The following is a 21,362-nucleotide window of genomic DNA, read 5'->3' as shown; positions in this document are numbered from 1 at the left end:
GGAGTACCCTAATTAAGTTAATAACAATGTACCTACCTATATAGTTTAAGTTGAAAAAATGTGGCTCTCAAAAGAAATTTCAATTGTTGTACTGTTGATACTTGGCTCTGTTGACTAATAAGTTTGCCGACCACTGGCTTAGCAATACAGAAAATAGTGCTGACCCATAAATTTTACACAGAGTTAGCTTTTTATTTAACCTCCTCAACTCCTGGGGTCCTGAAATAGAAGAGCCAGTATGGATTTATCAACTCTATATTTACATTACAGCATGTTCTTAAGCAGCAATTAGGGTTTTTTTATCTTAAATTTTTCAATGTATGAGCATGAAGTTATTTTATGTTTTTGCATTGCCTTGTTAATTTTTTTTTTTTAATTAAATCTTTATTGTTCAGGTTACATTTGTTCCCCTTCCAACTGATGCCAGACACTCCCGCTTCTCCCGTTTGGGTCCGAGTCCCCAGCGATTCGCCCGTATCTGGAGCTCAGAGTCTGAGACTCCCCCCTGACCGAAAACGACAACCGCGCTCTCAGCCACCAGCCCGCTTTGCGCGCGCACCTCCGCACCTGAGTTTTTTCCACACTGCGCCTCCTCTGAGCCTCGGTGTGCTGTTATTTTTCCTTCTAGTTGAAGAGTCTCTCCTCAGCCAGCCTTCCTGTGGTTCTGGGTGATGTCCGTTCCGTCTTTTAGTTGTATTTTTGAAGTGGTTGTTTGCGGCAGCAGTCTGCGGTGTTTACCTATGCCGCCATCTTGGTCTCTCCTGCCTTGTTAATTTTTGTTGTATCTTTAGTTTATGTCTCTTTTTCATTTTTAATAATAATTAGTACTTCCTCTTTTTTTCTATCAGTCCTACCAGAGCTTAGTTTCATTAGTCCTTGTATTTTATTTTATTTTTTTACTTTGTTTTAGCTCTATTTTACCCATGTTTTGTATTTCATTCATTTCTACTTTTAATCTTTATTTTCGTATATTTTTGTTGGGGTGATGCTATTCTAACTTCTTAACTTTTCAGCCCTTCTTTCATAATGTAACCATTTAAGACTATAAGTGCCCCTCTAGGTATATTACTCCAGAAGTTTTTGGGGGGCTTTTTAATATATTTTTATTGATTTCAGAGAGGAAGGGAGAGGGAGAGAGATAGAAATATCAGTGATAAGAGAAACCACCAGCCCGCTTTGCGCGCGCACCTCCGCACCTGAGTATTTTCCACACTGCGCCTCCTCTGAGCCTCGGTGTGCTGTTATTTTTCCTTCTAGTTGAAGAGTCTCTCCTCAGCCAGCTTTCCTGTGGTTCTGGGTGATGTCCGTTCCGTCTTTTAGTTGTATTTTTGAAGTGGTTGTTTGCGGCAGCAGTCTGCGGTGTTTACCTATGCCGCCATCTTGGTCTCTCCTGCCTTGTTAATTTTTGTTGTATCTTTAGTTTATGTCTCTTTTTCATTTTTAATACTAATTAGTACTTCCTCTTTTTTTCTATCAGTCCTACCAGAGCTTAGTTTCATTAGTCCTTGTATTTTATTTTTTTACTTTGTTTTAGCTCTATTTTACCCATGTTTTGTATTTCATTCATTTCTACTTTTAATCTTTATTTTCGTATATTTTTGTTGGGGTGATGCTATTCTAACTTCTTAACTTTTCAGCCCTTCTTTCATAATGTAACCATTTAAGACTATAAGTGCCCCTCTAGGTATATTACTCCAGAAGTTTTTGGGGGGCTTTTTAATATATTTTTATTGATTTCAGAGAGGAAGGGAGAGGGAGAGAGATAGAAATATCAGTGATAAGAGAAAATCATTGATTGGCTGCCTCCTGCACATCTCATACTGGGGATCAAGCCCACAACCCAGGCATGTGCCCGGACCAGGAATCGAACCATGGCCTCCTGGCTCATAGGTCGATGCTCAACTACTGAGCCACGCCAGCTGGGCCAGAAGTTGTTTAACTGTTTAAAAAATAATAATAACATGAAATTTACAGTGTAACCATATTTAAGTGTACCATATTAATTTCAGTGGTATTAAGTATGTTCATACTATTGTGAAACAGGTCTGCAGAATCCACAAGTTTCAAAATGTAACATTTTTATTATCGTTAAGTTTTTTGTATTTTCTAATTTCCATTAAGATTTCTTTGGTACATGAGTCATTTAGAAGGGTTTATGAATTTCCATATATATGGAATTTTAAAGTTACCCTTAGTTATTGATTCCTGGCTCTCAAAATTATCATTTTTATTTATTTTTAATGTATTCTTTTTTAATCCTCACCCGAGGATATGTTCATTGACTTTTAGAGAAAGGAAAGGAGGGGAGAGAGAGAGAAACGTCGATGTGAGAGAGAAGTACACCCCAACCAGGGATTGAACCCAAAATCTTTTGGTGTATGGGACAACGCTCCAACCAACCGAACCACACCAGCCAAGGCAAAATTGTCATGTTTAGATTTTTGCTTCCCTCGTGTTTTTACTTCATGCACATCAGCTCTCCTTACTTACAGCTCTCTGTACCAAAACCAGAAGACACTGTGCTATTACTATGTGTAGGACGTTTTGTAGTGTCCATAATGACATTGAGGCTGAATTCTAGAGCTACCAAATGGCCAGGGGTATTGCCCCCCAAAATGCCAGGTTTTACCTGACATTCTAAAATTCTCCTTTTTATCTTTAGAAAGCCTCTTTATTTTCTATCTCCAAGTCAGCAGGGACGTCAGAGAGCAGCACCACTTGGTCCATCTCTCGACGTCAGTGTTTTAGGACCTGAGATGGGTACCATTCAAAGCTAAGTTAGCCCAGCCGGTTTGGCTCAGTGGCTAGAGCAGCCGTGGGCAAACTACGGCCCGCGGGCCGGATCCGGCCCGTTTGAAATGAATAAAACTAAAAAAAAAAAAGACCGTACCCTTTTATGTAATGATGTTTACTTTGAATTTATATTAGTTCACACAAACACTCCATCCATGCTTTTGTTCCGGCCCTCGGGTCCAGTTTAAGAACCCATTGTGGCCCTCGAGTCAAAAAGTTTGCCCACCCCTGGGCTAGAGCGTCGAACTGCAGACTGAAGGGTCCTGGGTTCAGTTCCGGTCAAGGACACATGCCTGGGTTGCAGGCTCGGTCCCCAGTAGGGGGTGTGCAGGAGGCTGCTGATCAATGATTCTCTCTCGTCATTGATGTTTCTGACTCTCTCCTTCTCCCTTCTTCTCTGAAATCAATTAAAAAAAATTTTAAAGCTAAGTTAGTGTTGGACATAGCAGTAATGTACAGTGACAACCTGCTAGCACCAAATATAACTGAGGGATATCAGGGAACATCAGCCCTTTCCCCATCACACTAGTTCTGTACAACGCAAATAAAGTTCATGAAAGAACCATCTGGCCTTGAACTACAAGTGTTGTTACGCCTAATGTAACAAGTCTTTTAGATTGTCCGTGTCTTAGACTTGAACATTGAGCTCACAGTATCAGTTTAGGAATAGAACTGCTTGCTTAAAGCAGGCTGTCAGCAGAAGTACAGTCATTTTTAACAAGTGAGACAGGATACACAAATGTGCTACCTCCTCGAGCCTGCTGGTGACGATTAGCTTGTAAGAGCAGTCTTACTGCTGTTCAGTAAAGGCTTCATCGAGAAAGGCAGCATTGGATTTGGTGTCTTGGTGCCATGAGTCCTAATCCTGGCCCTCTTGCCACATGGCAGTGTGGCTGCAGGCAAGTTATTTGACCTCTGGGCCTCGGTCTCTTTCTGAAAAAAGCACAGCGTAGTGCTTTTTGGCTCCAAGATCTGACACCTGAGTCTTATTTCCAGGAACCGTGTGGCCTCCTTTGTCTTCCCCTGGCAGGGTCTGCATTTGAGGGGCAGAGGCACTGCTGGCATTGTTGTGTCACTGGGTGTGGTACCAGACCTTCAGGATATGTGACTCTTCTACCGCCTGTTTCTCCTTTTTCAGTGTTTACATGATTGATCACATTAATATCTTAAAACTTCATCAGCCTCTATTTTGCTGTGATGAGACTGGGACCATCCCTTTTTCATAATATAACAAGGTTCTAAACCTAACTTTCCCAGGGAAAGGATGCCATTCTAGTATGGAAGAGATTGATTCCGAGTATTTGGGAAGAAATGTATGTTTGTTTGTTTGTTTGTTTGTTTGAATTTACTGGGATGACGTTGGATTGCAAAACCATACAGGTCTCAAGTGTACAACTCAGTGAAGCATCATCTGCACATTACATCGTGCCCCCACCACCCCAAGCAAAGTCGCTTTCCATCCCCATTTCCCCCACCCCCTTTGACCTCCACCTAGCCTCCATCTCTCTTTCCTTATGTATATACGTCTTTTGGCTGATCCATTCACCTTCTTTCATCCAGTCCCCCATCCCCCTCCCCTCTTGACAGCTGTCACTCTGTTCCATGTATCCATGCCACTGTGTCTGTGTTGTTTGTCAGTTTATTTTTGTTCATTAGATTCTATGTATGAGTGAAATCATGTCTTTCTCTGACTGGCTTACTTCACTTAGATAATCTCCAGGTTCATCCATGCTGTCACAAAAGGTAAGATTTCTGGGAAGGAGTAATTTTTGAAAAATGGGAGGAAGAATTTGATTACAGATATGTGAGGTCCCCATCAGGTGGTTATAGGTTTGCTTTTTCATTGCTTTTAACATATTTTTGCCTTCTTCTACAGCGAACTCTAGTTGGCCTGGTAAGAGACCTGAGAGGGATAGCTTTTGCCTTCAATGCCAAGACCAGTTTCATGATGCTGTTTGAATGGATGTATCCTAACTCGTGTCACAGCTGGCCTTAACTGAAGTTTGAATGAGTGATGGGGTTATGGGGAAGGAGGCGGGGGGAGGAGTGAGGAGGCAAAGAAGGTGAAGAGTTACCCAGAAGACCTGCCATAGCTGTCTTACCAGCTGCCATTCCAGCGTGGTTTAATGACAACACTGTCTGCTCTGGTCACTGAGGGCGGGAAATGAATGAGGTGGCTCCCCAGCTTTTCTCGGAGCCCCAGATGTAAGTGGCCGTGGAACTGTCCCACTGTGGGATTTTTGCGCATGAATTTTACCACACTTAGGAAAGAGAGACATTTCAATCTACTAAAAAAGGACAGCTTTACTAGGGATGATAAAGCCTAATCTTGCTGACTTGATAATTTGAACAAATCATTTCCAGTTGAGTGCCTCTGTTTCTCCAAAGTTATGTAACAGAAACAGCTGATTCCCTATCATACCACAAGTGCTAAGAGAACAAATAACATGAAATGCATTGTGCTCTTCAGAAGAAAGGCATTATGTAAACTTCAATGTATTATTAGATGCCTATTACAAGTTAAAGGACACACAATCACTTTAGTACCTTCTGGTTAGAAAGACGAAGATTAGCACAGCAAGAGACAGGAAGTTAGAGAACTTTAATCTGACAGTGTATGCTTGGCCAGAGCTGAGAAATCATTTCAAATTCTGTACCTCTCTGAATTCGGAATTCTTCCTTAGCTTTTCACTTACAGATACCCATCCTACATGCCAATCCTTCAGCGGGCAATTGAGCTGTGGTACCATGATCCAGCCTGCACCACACCTGTGCTGAAGCTGATGGCTGAATTAGTTCATAACAGGTAAGGAGGAAGAAGATTTTTAAAGGGCACAACTGCCTTTTATCTGGGAGAGTCCTAAGAGAATTTGCTTTTTCTAGTGTTTTCAGCAGGTTGTGGAAGATGATATGGTTCACTGCTATTAGGATTTGAAAACTTCTAAAAGTTTACGGGTATATGTTTTTGTTTGTTTAGAAGAAAGGTGTCCCAACCACACAAAGCCATGGCTGCTTGCAGGAAATAAGTCACTTTAAAGAGTCTCACTTCACACATTCTTATGAGAAGTGAATTTGGCAACCAGGATTCTCATTTCCCTGCCCACACATACAAGTTAACATTTGGAAATGATGCCGTGCCCATCAAGTTTCATGGAGATGGTTAAGAATGATACAGTGCACATTAGAACATCCTTTCTTTTTTAAAAAAAAATGTATATATTTTTATTGATTTCAGAGTGAGAGAGAGAGAAATATCAACGATGAGAGAGAATCATTGATCAGCTACCTCCTACAGGCCCCCTACTGGGAATTGAGCCCGAAACCCTGGCATGTGCCCTGACCAGGAATCAAATCCTTACCTCCTGGTTCATAGGTCGGCACTCAGCCACTGAACCATGCAGAACACACTTTCTTACAAAAGGTATTTGTTAGGTAGATTATAGCTGGATCAATAAAGATTTACTTTAAAAGAAAGTGAGAACAAATTCCCAAATACAAGATTGTTAGATTTGCCCAATGATTTAGGGATGGAGAAAAAGAAAAATCCAGCACTTTGACTCAACTAGAATTTCAGATCTGTGTATCTGCCTCTCACAGCACTCCTGAGAGAATAATTTTTTAAACTTCCTTGGTGCCAAACCAGTTTGGCTCAGTGGATAGAGCATCGGCCTGCGGACTGAAGGGTCCCAGGTTCGATTCCGGTCAAGGGCATGTACCTTGGTTGCGGGCACATCCCCAGTAGGAGGTGTGCAGGAGGCAGCTGGTCAATGTTTCTCTCTCATCGATGTTTCTAACTCTCTATCCCTCTCCCTCCCTCTCTGTAAAAAATCAATAAAATATATTTAAAAAAAAAAAACTTCCTTGGTGAGGGAGTCTGTAATATTCAAAGAGGATGTTGCCTCCCATGGGGCTTATAGTTAAGAGTTATTCACTTATAAACTATATATTTGAGAGCATCTACTTTTTGCCAGGCAATTTCCTAAGCTATTGTGCCAGCCAAACCTTAGGTGTTACATTCTGGGGGGAGATGGACAGTCATTTCAAACAGTGGAAAGGGCTAGGGAAAAAATAAGGTACTAAAACAAAGGAATTGAAGGAGAGGGGGTCAGAGAAGGTGATATTTAAGTTGGGTTCTGAATGACAAGAAAAATTCTGGGTGCCCTGCAGATAGAGGGGCAAGAGCATTCTAAACAGAAAATAACTGCGGAAGTCTTGAGAAGGGGGAGCTTGCCGGATCTTGGACAGAAAAATGCCACTGGAGCGAGCATGTGAATGGGGAAGCCCTGGTAGACAGTCAAGCAAGGGACAGAAGCTGATCTAACAGGACCTGGTCCCGCAGTAGTGAAGAATGGGCATGTATTCTCATTACAGTGGGAAGCTGCTGAAGTATTGTAAGCAAGGAGTTAAAGTGATCTCGTTTACATTACTTAAAGGTTCCATTCTAACTACCACATGAAGAATGAACTGTCCGGGCAAGAGTGGCAGTAGAGGGCCATAGAAGTGGAAGGATTCAGGGCATATTGTAGAGCGAGATCTTGATGGGATCAGTGTGGGACGGGAGGGAAGAAGGATTAAGAAGGACTCCTGGGGGGTGAGACCTTACAACTAGTGTCACTGAAACTCATTAAAAGGTAGAGCAAACCAATGAAGAGTTGCTCTGGTCTAGGGAACAGTCAGGAACTCAAAGCTTGGGGTTTTTTTAAATGTTTGCCTTCCTACCTGATTTATGTAAGAGCAGTCCCAGTCCCTTTGCATTTCTCTCCTTCAAAAGTGTAACGATGTGTGTGCCCTCCCTTAGTTCCTCCAAAGCTGTAAAGATAAATGTAGGTTAATGTCTAAAGGCTGTGAGTTAAACCTTCTGGGGGGAGACACACAATAAAACAAGTATGGACAGTCATTGCAGACCGTGGAAATGCTAGGAAAGAAATAAGGTACTAAAACCAAGAAGTGATGGTGGTAGAAGCTCTGCTTTCATCAAACAAAACAATTTTAAGAGTAATTTTATCTACTGCCTCATTTTTTGTTTCCTTTAAATGTTTTCAATTTGAGCAACAGAACTTGAATCTAACATGTTGGTCTTCAAGATAAAAGCTGTATCACTAGCAACTTGGTTACTTCACATAAGGATAGGGAATCTACATATCTCAGTGCGAAAAGAATCACCCCAGGTCCTCAGATGAGAGCCTGGGGTACCCATTCTTCGGCAGCATACCTCTGACTGTCTCTCCTTCTGTGTTCTCTGCCCAGATCCCAGCGGCTCCAGTTTGATGTCTCTTCCCCCAATGGCATCTTACTCTTCAGAGAAACTAGCAAGATGATCACAATGTATGGTACGTGCTTTAGAGGAGCCCAGCCCGACATGACTTCCAGCTCCATCCCGGCTGCTGCATGTGGGTCTCGGGCCAGCTCTGGCCGTACCCAGGACAGCACTGCCACGCGGCTGTGTCGCTCAGTGTTGGTGTCACAGTGCCAGCTGGCACCGGGGCCTTTGGAGCAGGAGGATTGAGTTGATATATAAACTACAGTTGTAACGTGGTTAAATAAGTATATATCACATGTCTACTCAGGCAATCGCATCCTGACACTAGGAGAGGTCCCAAAGGACCAGGTCTATGCACTGAAGCTCAAGGGCATCTCCATCTGCTTCTCCATGCTGAAGGCTGCTCTCAGTGGGAGTTATGTCAACTTTGGAGTCTTTCGTCTCTATGGAGACGATGCTCTGGACAATGCTCTCCAGACCTTCATCAAGCTGCTCCTCTCCATTCCCCACAGTGATCTCCTGGTAAGCCTTAAGCTTCCTAGGCAGGCCCAATCCCTCATGGCAGTCTTCTCTTGGCCTCAGACTATGATTGAACCATTCTCTGCAGAACTCTCAGCCAGCTCTAACTTTCGTTTTCCCATCTGAAGGGACTGGGCCCTTTTATTTAAGATCTTGCTCCCCGTGAGCTGTGCACAGCGCCTAGGCTGATTTTTGTTGGCCTCTTCTCCCACAGGATTACCCCAAGCTCAGCCAGTCTTACTACTCACTACTGGAAGTCCTGACGCAGGACCACATGAACTTTATTGCAAGCCTGGAACCTCACGTCATCATGTACATTCTCTCTTCCATATCTGAAGGACTTACTGCACTTGGTAAGCACCTGGAGTAGTCGTCTTGTTTTTACCACTTAACAGAAAGAGAGAATCCTGCCCCAGTATCCAAAGGATTACTCTTTCAGGAGTTGGCCCATCAACAGAGCACATGACTCCTGGGTACATTCTCATCCAGCAAATACTTACTGATCCCCTCCTAAGGACCAGGCACCTGCTAGGCACTGCAGATACAGTGATTAATAACACTTGGTCCCTGTCCATTAGGAGCTTTTTATCTGAGGATTAAACAGACACATAAACAGACATCCACCTATTCCCTTGCCCAGGACAGTAGTGGGAAGTAGAAGTGCTATGGGAGCTCTCAGGAAGCACCCCTGAACTCCTGGGTTCAGGAGTGGGGTCAAGGAAAGCTGACGAAAGAACTGGTATCAAAGCATAAACCTCAAAGCTAAACAGGTGTTACCAGGTTAGTGGGGGAGGCTTCCTAGCAGCAGGGACCACAAGTACTGGCATGTAGAGGCAAGAAAGAACCAGAAGTCCAGATGTCTGTACACCCGTGCAGAAGAGAATGAAAAGGAATGAAGCTGCAGAGAGAGACAGGCGGGGGCACACGTGCGGATCACAAATAAATGGAAGGTTAAATCAACTGCAAAGTAATCATGATACATTGCAAGTGCATAGAGTGACTTTGGGTTGTCAGCCAGCTGCACAGCCATAGCTAGGGCAGTCCAGCCAGGGTAGCACACCCTGCTTTGGAAGGCTGCTTTATCGGTCTTAAAAATGGAGGGGCCTCTGCATAGACAGAAACAGAATGGTTTGCTCTTGTAAGGGTTCATCCTAGCCAGGCCAGCGCTTGGTCCACAGGCTGTGCTGCAGTGTTATCTTTGTGAAACGCACAGCGGAGTCTGCAGCTCACTAGCACACTGCAGATGCTGATAGGCTGCGCTAAGCTGGGTTTAACACCATCCCCCAGGTCACTCCGAGTATGGGCTCACAGCTCCAGCTTCTTGGCTTCTAATCACTAGCAGTGTGATCCCCAAACTTGCGTTTACTCATTTGTCAAGTAGAATGCCTATCTCCTGGAGTTCTCAAGAGAACACATTAGAGAGACTATCTATAGAGTCCTTAGCACAATAGAAGTACTTGCTACGTGTGAACCATTTATTTTTTATGAAGCAGAAAACATGCATCCGTACTACATTGAGCCAATAATTTCAATAATATTTATTTATAGTGTTATCACACACTCACTTTCAAACTTAGAATTTGACCTATGTTAAGGGTGAGAGGTTAACAAAAAGCATCCCAATCCATGGTCTTGGCTGAACTGGTCACAGTTCCCGGTCTGACTGGGTACCCCTGGGGTCTCAGCTAAGGGCAGTTGTGCTTGCCCAAGTCCCATCAGCAGCTCAGTATCCCTGCTCTATTCTACCCTGGCCCCTCTTCCTTCTAGACACCATGGTATGCACAGGCTGCTGCTCCTGCCTGGACCACATTGTGACATACCTCTTCAAGCAGCTGTCACGTAGCACCAAGAAGAGGACAGCACCCCTGAACCAGGAGAGTGACCGCTTTCTGCACATCATGCAGCAGCATCCAGAGATGATCCAGCAGGTAAGGACACGAGGGTTCGCAGGCAGCGCGGGGTGTCCCACAGGGGAAGAACCTCTCTTCAAGACAGGAGGCCAAGCAAGATAATGAGTCTGATAGCTCACCAGACTATTGCTGCCCGGTGAAGTTTATATCTTAGAATTGTGATGGGTTTTGAGTGTGCAAAGTAATCATTGGATATAGAAGTTCTAGTGTCACAACAGCCCTGTGCTTTGGGCCTGTCCCATGACAGTGCCTTGCCTCCCCTGTGGCTGTGCATGGAGCATGAGTTAGCAGTATGCACCTGTACAGCTTCTTCTCCCATACCTCATCTCTGTCTACATTATTCTCTAAGGAAGCAGTAAAATAGTGCACATTCCATCACATCTCCAAAAATGTTATAAAGTTCTCTCCTCTGAGATAAGTGCAAGGAGCTAGCGTGCAAAGTGATTTTGCACCATAATCATTTTCTTGACTAATCCCATTTTCCACAAATCAGGGTGAACTGGGAAGGTTCATTTTAAAATGAATTAGCAAACCACTTTAAAGAACAGGAAAGGAAATGTCTTAGAAGAAAAACTTACCTTGTAATAGAAGATTAAAATGAAGCTACATAAAATACTTGTCTGGTTTACCCTAGACAGAAAAGGCTTCCACCCTAATAAACTCCTCTGTTTGGAATCTAATTAGTTTGGGTAGCGACCACTAGGTCACTGCCTCAGATTTTCCATTTCCAGATGTTGTCAACGGTGCTGAACATCATCATCTTTGAAGACTGTAGGAACCAGTGGTCTATGTCCCGACCCCTACTTGGCTTGATACTGCTTAATGAAAAGGTAAGCGAGCCATCTCCCTGATGCCCAGCACCAGGGGCAGGGGTAGGTGCACATTTTTCAGGACACTGTGAGCAGCTCAGAAACATGCCACAATGAGAAACTCGTGCTTTGAACAACACAAAATCACCTACCTAGTCGAAGTCAGCACGTGTGGCAGGTCAGACAAAAGTAAAGAATGAGCAAGTGTTACAAGGGGAGAACATACTTGGAGATCAGAGTACCAGCTCTTCCATGAACAAGCATAAGTCAAGAGTCCCATTAAGGAACAGGTGATTAAGTGAGATAAAGATATATTATCCTCCAAGTGCGTGCTTGAAATTTAAAAAAAAAAAAAGGTATCCAATTTTAGTAGCTATTCCATCCTTCGACCCTGCAAATGATGGAGGGCTGATCTGCTCTTCCATCTTCTCTCCTCGCCCTGCCCTGTCCCACTCCTGCCCCCAGTATTTTTCTGACCTGAGGAGCAGCATCGTGAACAGCCAGCCCCCAGAGAAGCAGCAGGCTATGCATCTGTGTTTCGAAAACCTGATGGAAGGCATAGAGCGAAACCTTCTAACGAAAAACAGAGACAGGTGAGTTGAGTGTGGAGGGCCCTGCCAAGATATCCTCAACGACTGTTTCAAATCCCTTGTCTTTACAGGCCATTTAAGCAGTGCTGTCCAATAGAAAAGCAAAGCACATGCGTAGTTTTTGAGGGGTTTTTTTGTTTGTTTTGGGGGGGGGGTTGTATCTTTGTATTGATTTTAGAGAGAGAGGAAGGGATGGGGAGAGAGCAACATCAATCAGAGAGAAGTATGGGTCGGTTTTGGGGGGGGGGTTGTATCTTTGTATTGATTTTAGGGAGAGAGCAACATCAATCAGAGAGAAGTATGGGTCAGCTGCCTCCTGCAATCCCCCTATTGGGATTGAGCCCACAAGAGAGCCCACAACCAGGGCATGTGCCCTAACGGGGAATTGAACCGGTGACCTCTCAGTGCATGGGGTCAACACTCAACCAACTGAGCTACACTGGCTGGACCCACATAAGTAGTTTTAAATTTTCTAGTAGCCACATTAAAATGAAAGAAAAACACAAAGTTTATTTTAATATACTTTAGTTAACCCATTGTATCAAAAATGTTGTCAAGGTGTAATTAGTATTTAAAAATAGAATTTTAACATTCTTTTTGTTGTACTAAGTTCAAGATCCTGTGTATTTTATACTTATCAAGGCATCTCAATTCAGATGCTAAATTTTCATCAGAAATATGATTTAGATTTAGATTTCATAAAATTTACAGATGACAAAATAGATTCCCCATACTGAAGTTGTTCCAAACGCATGTAGAAATTCTCCCAATAACTGAATGGAGATTTTTCTAAATTAAATTTTAAAGTTTATTTTACTTTAACTAACTTAAAATATAGCATTTCCATTTCGTTTCATTTGAATCAGGTCCTCAGTTGCCCTGGGCATAATGCAAGTGTTGAGCAGGCACATGTGGCTAGTGACTATCATATTGGACAGCATAGCCATAGGTCTCTTAGGCATTAAGAAATGAAATAGCTTCATCCTCATCCTCATCCTTCCTGCCTCTGTCAGAGAGGCTCCTTTGGGCTGCCGTGAACCCAGGGTGGCCCTCAGTCCCATGTAATGAGCAGATCTGAGGCCTGCCCTGAAGTTGCAATTAGAAGGGGCACAAACTAGCCCACCTTTCCCTGAGTCTTAAGTCTGATATTTACTGACCTTAGAAACACCACCCATCAGTTCATCGCTCTGCCTCTCAGTAGCCACTTGTCTGCTAGAAACCTTTAGGCAAAGACCTTTCCCTTTTACCTTACTCCCCCACCGACATGCATCCTCTCTTAGGTTCACCCAGAACCTGTCAGCATTCCGTCGAGAAGTGAACGACTCGATGAAGAATTCCACTTACGGCGTGAACAGCAATGATATGATGAGCTGACACTTTCTTGGACTCTACCTACACAGAGCAGCGTCCTTTTGGTCTGGCCCCAAGGGGCAAACAATTACAAAGGAGAGGGCCTGGCTGATCCCGGCTCCCTCCTCCAAGGGTGTGGGAAAAATGGCAAAGGTCAACTCGCTGTTTCCCCAGGGAATAGGATGTGAGTGCACTCACTAGGGGGCAGGGCGCTGCTGGTTCTTGGGGGAAGGGGTGGGAAGGGTGGTGGGAGGAGATAGAGACACAAATATGTGAGACTCCAGCCCCCTCCTGGGGCCACCCAAAGGCGAAGAACCCCCAGTGTCCTGCCACAACCTGCCTTGTAAAAACATGTACATTTTTTCATAACATTTTGAACAAGGTTTATATTGACTCAAGTTTAAAAAAAAAAGTGTGACTGAAAAATTTTTACAGAGTCTAGTGCACCAATGCTGATGTGAGGGTTGTGTATGCGAGTGAGGAAATGTGAATTCTGGTGGCCTGGAGCTTTACTGAGAGGATGTGTGGACATGCAGAGATATATTTAGTGACACAGTGTAGAGAGGCAAAAAAGGTAAAAATTCCAAATGTATATTTTTTCTTATTGCCCTTTCCTTGCCCCCCCAATTATCACTTCTTGTTACTGTATCACCCTTGTTATTAGGAACTCTAAGCCATGCGGAGCACCACCCCTCCCCCGCAACCCCAGATGCTGCCCTAGGTCCCCGGTCTCTTGCAGTGCTGCCACTCCAGCTAAAAGTGTTTGGTGTTCTGAGCTTCATCCTGTTTCCCACTTTGCTTACCCTCATCCTCGGACAGATGCCTCTTGCTTCTAAAAGTCAGATATAAGTCTATGATTAGGGTTCCTGGTCTCTGTAAAGGCGGAGACCAGAGAAAAGGGATTGAGCCGGTTGCTCTCCTATGGAGCGATTTGGATGAGTCCACCAGAGACCCAACTGCGTGTGGCCAACAACTTTCGGTCTTCCCCAGCCCTTGAGGCAGTGTGTGTGGGTGTGTGCGTGTGGATATTTATATGTGTACCCTGCACTCGTGAATGTATGAACTGGAGGGAGTTACTAAGTGGAGGGGTTCTTAATAACAAGGTCTGCCTAGCATGAAGTATTTAACATTCTCCCATCCCCTTAAAAATATACATTTTTATAAAATGAAAACCATAATAAATGTTTTGAATATTTAAAAAAATTTAACCTACAGAGGAAATGAATGGAGAAAGCTATTTGCCTTGTACTTTTCCACAATTGTTGCTGCTAGTTGTACACATCTCTAGTTCAGCTCTTGCCCATGGGACACTCATCAATTAGGTGTTATTTTTATTTCTCTCCTCTACCCCCAGAAACAAACCTATTAATTTTTTCTTCCTTCTCCTCTGGCGACTGTTTGGTGAATCCTTTCTTGCGTGATCAGGTTGCGGATAGACTTGTAAGGGTGTTTGCTGCATACAGTGTAAGCATTGTGACCGCCAATAAACTTCAATGGTTTCTACTGACCTGGTTTCAGAAATCAAGTCTAGTGTTTCGACAGGAACGTCTCACTCTCAACACATGAAGAGGTTTGAAACCTGCATTCTTAAAAGCCAGGACCCCTCAACTTTGTGAAATTACTTTCTCATTGCACTAAGTCTGACTCAATTTCTTCTAAGAGTATGATTGGGTTGATTGATACACACACATACACATACATACATAATACCATTCAATCTGCAGTAAAGAATGTACATTTTTTTCATAACTTTTTGAACACGGTATATATTGACTCAAGGTTAAAAACAAAAAGTGTGACTAAAACATGTTTCCAGTCTGGTGTGCCAGTGCTGAAGCGACTGAGGTTACATATGTGCGTGAGGGAAAAGTGTATATTTACACATACATGCTGTTGTCCACAACTATAAAAGTGAAGCCACTCTATCTCTTTACTAGTTTCCAGGTGATACCATGGCAACCAGCAGAGAAATAATGATTTCAGAAAGCCCAGTTTATGACTGTTGTGACATCTCTAATGTGGATTAGACTTGACAAGTTCAAGGATAAAGTGTTAGCTCCTAAAATACTTGGCAGACCTCCTGGGCCAGAATTATCAAACGAAGGCCACTGTAGTTACACGGACCACTTCTCGTCCCCATACTATGCAGGACCTCGGTCTGAGGGGGACATAATTGCCGGAACATTGGAAAGCATTAAGGTACAGATAGGAATTGTGCTTGATACAGATTTACATCCAAGAATTCACAGACTCTAGAGTGCTGCTCTTGTCCACCTTATCCAGATGTACCCTTGTCTGCTCTCTGTCTGCTGGGTAACTTCTTGGTGCTAAGTTATTTCAAAGGCCAAAAAAAAAAAAGAGTGTCCTAATGGCTAAAAGGCAAATTGAAGTAATTCATCATAGTCAAGTTTATCCCTAAGCCTGGTATAATCCTAATATATAAAAACCCAGCGTCTGTAATGTCCAAAATGACTGAAGGCTCACAGTTGGGTCTCTGGCAACCAAACACTGACTGCCACCACTGCGGGCGAGGTGACCCAGCATTGACTGCCGAGGGGGCTGCGGATAAGGCTTGGAGAGAGAAGCAGGGTCTGATCCTTAGCCTCCGTGGCAGCTGTTGATCAGCCCTTGCCTCTCTCTTTTTCTCTGGGCCTGGAGACACTGACTGGCATAGAAACTGATCAATCAGAACCAAATCTGGGTGAACTGTGAGGAGCCAATGGCTGCCTAGGAGGATATGCTTTTGACGCTGACTGGCATAGAAACCAACCAGTCAGAACCTAATCTGGGTGAACTGCAAAGGTAGACCCTAAGGTGGGAGCTGAGGAGGGGTTTTAAGGGCAACAGCTGTTTGGTGTAAGATGTAAGAAAGCAGTTCAATTTTTTTAATGACCGCTTTGGCAGCATAGTGCGTAGGGCTGGCTATCGGTCCAGATATAGGGATTATGTATTTTTGTCTGCCAAGAGCATCTCCTCCTGCTGAAAAAGGCTTTCCCCATTTAAGCAATCCTGTCCTATATAATCAATCTATACTAATAAAAGGGTAATATTCTAATTAGACCAGGTCAATCTTCTGGATGTCCAACTTCCTTCCAGACAAAGCCATGGTGGTGGGGGCCAAGGCAGAGGCAGTTAGGGGTGATCAGGCCGGCAGGGGAGGGCAGTTGGGGGCAAGATCAGGCCGGCAGGCAGAGGCAGTTAGGGGCGATTAGGCAGGCCGGTGAGCGGTTAGGAGCCAGTGGTCCCAGATTGCGAGAGGGATGTCCTACTGGAGAGGGTTCAGGCTGGGCTGAGGGGGAACACCCCCCCCCCAACCGTGCACGAATTTCATGCACCAGGCCACTAGTGTGTGTGTGTGTGTGTAGATAGATGATAGATAGATCTCTATGTGACTGATGACCGGTCGACTGGTTGCTGTGATGCGCACTGAACACCAGGGGGCAGATGCTCAATGCAGGAGCTGCCCCCTGGTGTCCAGTGCGCTCCCATAGCCAACCTCCTGCAGCCAGCCAACCTCCCACGGTCCCTCCCTCTGGTCCCGGCAGACCGAGGGACCCCACCTGTGCAAGAATTTTTGCACCAGGCCTCTAGTAGAAATGTAAAATGGCCAGGCTCCATTAATATGCAAAACATTCCAGTCACATTGCTTCAGTAACATGGATTCTAATTCTGTAGTGAACAAGACAAAGTAACTTTCACCGGTACCTGAAGACCACCCACCCCAACTATCCTGAGATGCTGGTTGATACCAAAACCACAGTTCCCTCCCACAAAACTACCAAAAACTATTTCAGAAAACTCATCAGAGGTGGTGGTCTCAGTGCAACCTGAGCGCAGTCCAGTCACGACAAAATGCCATAGTTAAGATCTCCCTCAACCACGTCAAGTTTTTTAAACAGTGAAGCTGTTCCTTGCTTAATTGACAATTATAACAGGGCAACCCAAAACCTAGCCTTTATTCTGATCAGCAGTTTCCTCTCTCAACCTAATAAATGTGAAAGCCAGTTCTCTTTTTTAAAATATGTTTTGATTTTTCTAGAGGGAGAGGGAGAAAGAAATATCAATGAAAGAGAAATATTGATTAATTGCCTCCTGCACACCCCTTACTGGGGATCGAGCCTGAAATCCAGGCATGTGCCCTGACTTGGAATCAAACCAGCAACCTCTTTAAACTTTAATTCCCACAAGAAATCATGTGGAGGTTTTATTCAGTTAAAACATGAGTTAGGCCCCAGCCGGTTTGGCTCAGTGGATAGAGCGTTGGCCTGCAGACTGAAGGGACATGGGTTTGATTCTAGTCAAGGGCACGTACCTCGGTTGCAGGCTTGATCCCCAGCCCTGGCCAGGGCTCGTGTGGGAGGCAACTAATTATGTCTCACATCAATGTTTCTCTCTCTGACTCTCCTCCTCCCTTCCACCCTCAGACAGCACCGGAAAAGCAGACCCAGCATTTGCAAGGCAAATTCATTGCCATCATTCTGCCTGAAGTCCCTCACCAGTACAAACTGACTTGCAAAACAGTGAACAGTACTTAAAAAAAAAAAAAATGGTTAATTTAAAAAAATTTTTAAAAACATTACTTTGTTTGTTTCTAAGCTGTCCTGGGCTCTATGGTCATCAAGTCAAGTGCTTTCGACTGTGTTCCCTACTAAATTAGACCTTTGACAAAACACCTAAAGTCTTTACTGAAGATTATTTTAGCATGTATGTGTACGTATGTATTTATTTTGTTGGCTCTGCCAAAATAAGGGTTCTCTATTCCCACTGAAGTATAAATCAGACAAGGGATTTGACCCAGGATCAGATTTTAGGTTTTTTGACTTTAAGGAGTAAGGACTTTAAGTGTCAACTTTCCAATGACAAGTGACAGCCTACTAAGAAATAATATTTATGTTCTTCAGACATGAAGTTATTCTTTTTTTTAATTGAATCTTTATTCAGATTATTACAGTTGTTCCTCTTAAAGTTATTCTTAAGAAGTTTTTTATTCCAAGTGAAAAAAAGTATTCTTATGAAATTTCAACCAAGTGCAGAAAGACTATCTTCCAAAATATTTCTGGTCATTGGGTAATATAAATTGAATCTAGAGAGCCAAAACACTTGCCCAAGTGCCAAAGCAACAAAAGAAGCCTGCAAAAGCCATGAGTCATAACAAAGCCTTGGAAAATGTAAATAGTTGTAACTATTTAACAGTCCTGGTTCTTTAAAAACTTTAAATTTGAAAGGGTAAAAGTGTAGTCCCCAGCCATAATTAATACAACTGCAAATGTGGACCTAAATAATGTCTAAGGAGTCTTGCCTCTAGCTGGGCCCTGGGTCCATTACACCCGGTCTTGGGTTTCTTAGATGCCCTGGAATTCATTGGTCAGCCCCGCCTTCCTCAGAAAAACCCTTACGATTTTCAGGACAGGCTGTCTGTCCATTCATCAAACACTTAGCACCCACTATAGGCCAAATACCTTTTTGACAGCACCGGAAAAGCAGACCCAGCATTTGCAAGGCAAATTCATTGCCATCATTCTGCCTGAAGTCCCTCACCAGTACAAACTGACTTGCAAAACAGTGAACAGTACTTTACAAGCATCATACACAATTATATTTTAAATTCTGCTTGATAACTATGAAGACAGAAACTGAGGCAAGCATACAGCATCTTCTATGTGGTCCAAACCATCCCATTATTAGTTCACAGATGAGTAAAAGTGATTATCAATCCCTGTCAGCCAATGGGTAGCAATTTAAGCAAATCCATGCATGTCTGGATTCAAGGTCTGGTGGACAACCAAGCTCAGGATAAGAACTGATTAACTGGACAACAGAAGTGGCCTTACGTAAAGCTCAGAGGGGCCACGGTACGGTCGGATAGTTTAAAAGGGTGGGCAAATTTAAGAAAGCAGTAGTCTGGAAGTGAGGAAACCCAAGCCATCTCCCCTCGGCTCTTAAAGGACTGATTATACGGTGCAATGGAGGGAAAGCATCCTCTCTTAATTAAGAATACAGCAGGCCATTGTCATTTCTATTTCTCAGAACACCGATTCCCCACCTTCAACAGCTTGCAGTCTGGGGCTCTCGTCACAAAGCAAATCGAGTTATAAACTACCAACCAAGCCTCAAGTGCGCAGTGGAACTCTCCCCTCCAACCACACAGCTGCCGTGGCCGCCTCCGCCTCCACACCTGCCCCCTGCCCTTCACCATCTGCAGACCCTCCTTCTCGGGCTAGAGCTGCAGGCCCTTTGCCCATCTGCCCTTTTCAAGACAGAGGCCCCTCCCGCTCTGAAGCCTCCCTCGCCGCCCTATTTGAGGGAGCCCTTCCCCCATTCCCTCTCCAGTCTCTGCCCTTCCCCCATTCCCTCTCCAGTCTCTGCGCTCATTACGAGCTGGGCCAGGTGGAAAGGAACTGTGTCTGGGACGGTGGCAGGGCCGGCAGATGGTAGCTGGAAGGTAGAGTGGCTGGATCTGATTTGGAGGGAGCCCCGGCCGCCTGGTTTGGGCGCGTTAAACTCACGCCGTGGCCACAGCCCTCCACCAAAAGGGAAGAGCAGAAACCACCGGCATCGGGCCCCGATCCTGCGAAGCACCGAGGGAAAGCGGCCATCCCTGCCCCGATGAGAGAGAATCATTGATCAGCTCCCTCCTGCACACCCCACACTGGGGATGGAGCCCACAACCTGGGCATGTGCCCTGACTGGGGATTGAACCCTGACCTCCTGGTTCATAGGTCGATGCTCAACCACTGAGCCACGCTGGCCGGGCTAGTGACCAATCTTTGTTTAACCCATCAGCTAGTGGGTAATAAGGACTTGAACCAAGACAAGGGCTGTGGGGAGTTGGGAAATATTGGGGGAGAAGGTGTCAACAGGACTTTGTGACCAATTGGATGTGGAGAGTGAAGGGAAGAGGATTCTAGTATGATTCCCAGGTTCCAGGATAGAGCAGAACAAGTCCTATGGGACAGTAAGGAGATGAGGGCAGCGTGCCCTGCACCAAGGAGACAGACATCCCTGCTCTTGCAGTCAGAGCACCTGAAATTGCACAAAAATCAGAAAATAACAGAGGAGGAAACACTTTCCCAAACATTTTATGAAACAAACATTTCTCTGATAACAAAACCCTGATAGACAAAGACATTAAAAGAAAAAAAAAACTAGACTAATATCCCTCATGAACATATATACAAAATTCCTTAATAAAATACAGGCAAATCATTTTCAGAAATATGTATCAAAGATATCATGACAAAGTGGGCTTGATCCTAGGAATTCAAGGTTGGGTTAACATTCAAAAAATCAATAAATGCAGTTCACTATATCTATACTAATAAAAGTGTAATATCTAATTAGACCGAACAACCTTCTGGACGTCATTCTGATTTCTTACAGAGAGGAAGGGAGAGGGATAGAGAGTTAGAAACATCAATGACAGAGAAACATCTATCAGCTGCCTCCTGCACACCTCCTACTGGGGATGTGCCCGCAACCAAGGTACATGCCCTTGACCGGAATCGAACCTGGGACCCTTGAGTCCACAGGCTGACGCTCTATCCACTGAGCCAAACCGGCTAGGGCTAGCCAAAACATTTTTTAAAAGAATAATAGGAGAACTCAATTACCTGATTTCAAGATTTACTATAATGCTACAGTAATCAAGATAGTGTGGTATTGACATGAGGGTACCTGCGGGGTCGGACCCGCACGAACCTGTGCGGTAGAGGTTGGACTTCACACGCACCGTGGTCTCACCCAGGACCCGCGGCGGTGCTCCCTGGGGCGCTGTTCCCGGACTTGCCCCTGGCCGGGAAGAACCCGTGGAGTGGACCGACCGGCCGGCAGGGATGGTCATGGCGCGGCTCATCGTGCTCTGCGGGTGCGAAAGAGGAACCCCAAGCTGAGTCCCGCCAGACGAGCCCGTGGGCAGAGGCCGGGAAGGGCAGAAGCTCGGCATGAAACGCGGTGCCTTTCAAGGAGGCGCAGAAATAGCACTGAGGGGTGGGGTACAAGAGTTGCGATTTCATCCTAAAAGCCAGAAATTTCCACCAAGGGCACTTTGCAAAGCAGTCTAGTGACCAATCTTTTTTTTTTTTTTTTAGTATATTTTATTGATTCTTCACAGAGAGGAAGGGAGAGGGATAGA

The 21,362-nt window shown here is 44.4% G+C and overlaps 1 protein-coding gene across 2 annotated transcripts in view; it reads left to right on the top strand.

The window, feature by feature from the left end:
* The window catches only part of XPO7 (exportin 7), a 40,451-nt gene extending 25,713 nt beyond the window's left edge, over positions 1-14,738 (top strand). Inside the window, exons 20-28 of one of the 2 annotated variants that reach the window (XM_014538318.1) lie at positions 4,670-4,758; positions 5,492-5,599; positions 8,041-8,123; positions 8,361-8,575; positions 8,787-8,925; positions 10,340-10,500; positions 11,214-11,312; positions 11,757-11,884; positions 13,162-14,738. In XM_014538318.1, coding sequence (XP_014393804.1) covers positions 4,670-4,758; positions 5,492-5,599; positions 8,041-8,123; positions 8,361-8,575; positions 8,787-8,925; positions 10,340-10,500; positions 11,214-11,312; positions 11,757-11,884; positions 13,162-13,255 — 1,116 coding nt within the window. In that variant the 3' untranslated portion in view covers positions 13,256-14,738. Of the gene's footprint in view, positions 1-4,669; positions 4,759-5,491; positions 5,600-8,040; positions 8,124-8,360; positions 8,576-8,786; positions 8,926-10,339; positions 10,501-11,198; positions 11,313-11,756; positions 11,885-13,161 lie in introns of both variants that reach the window. The other variant, XM_014538317.1, reaches the window with a different exon arrangement.
* Positions 14,739-21,362: the final 6,624 nt, after the last annotated feature.

The sequence above is a fragment of the Myotis brandtii genome, unplaced genomic scaffold (assembly GCF_000412655.1).
Source record: "Myotis brandtii unplaced genomic scaffold, ASM41265v1 scaffold19, whole genome shotgun sequence".
NCBI lineage: Eukaryota > Metazoa > Chordata > Mammalia > Chiroptera > Vespertilionidae > Myotis > Myotis brandtii.
This window is presented reverse-complemented; position numbering and strand designations above follow the sequence as displayed.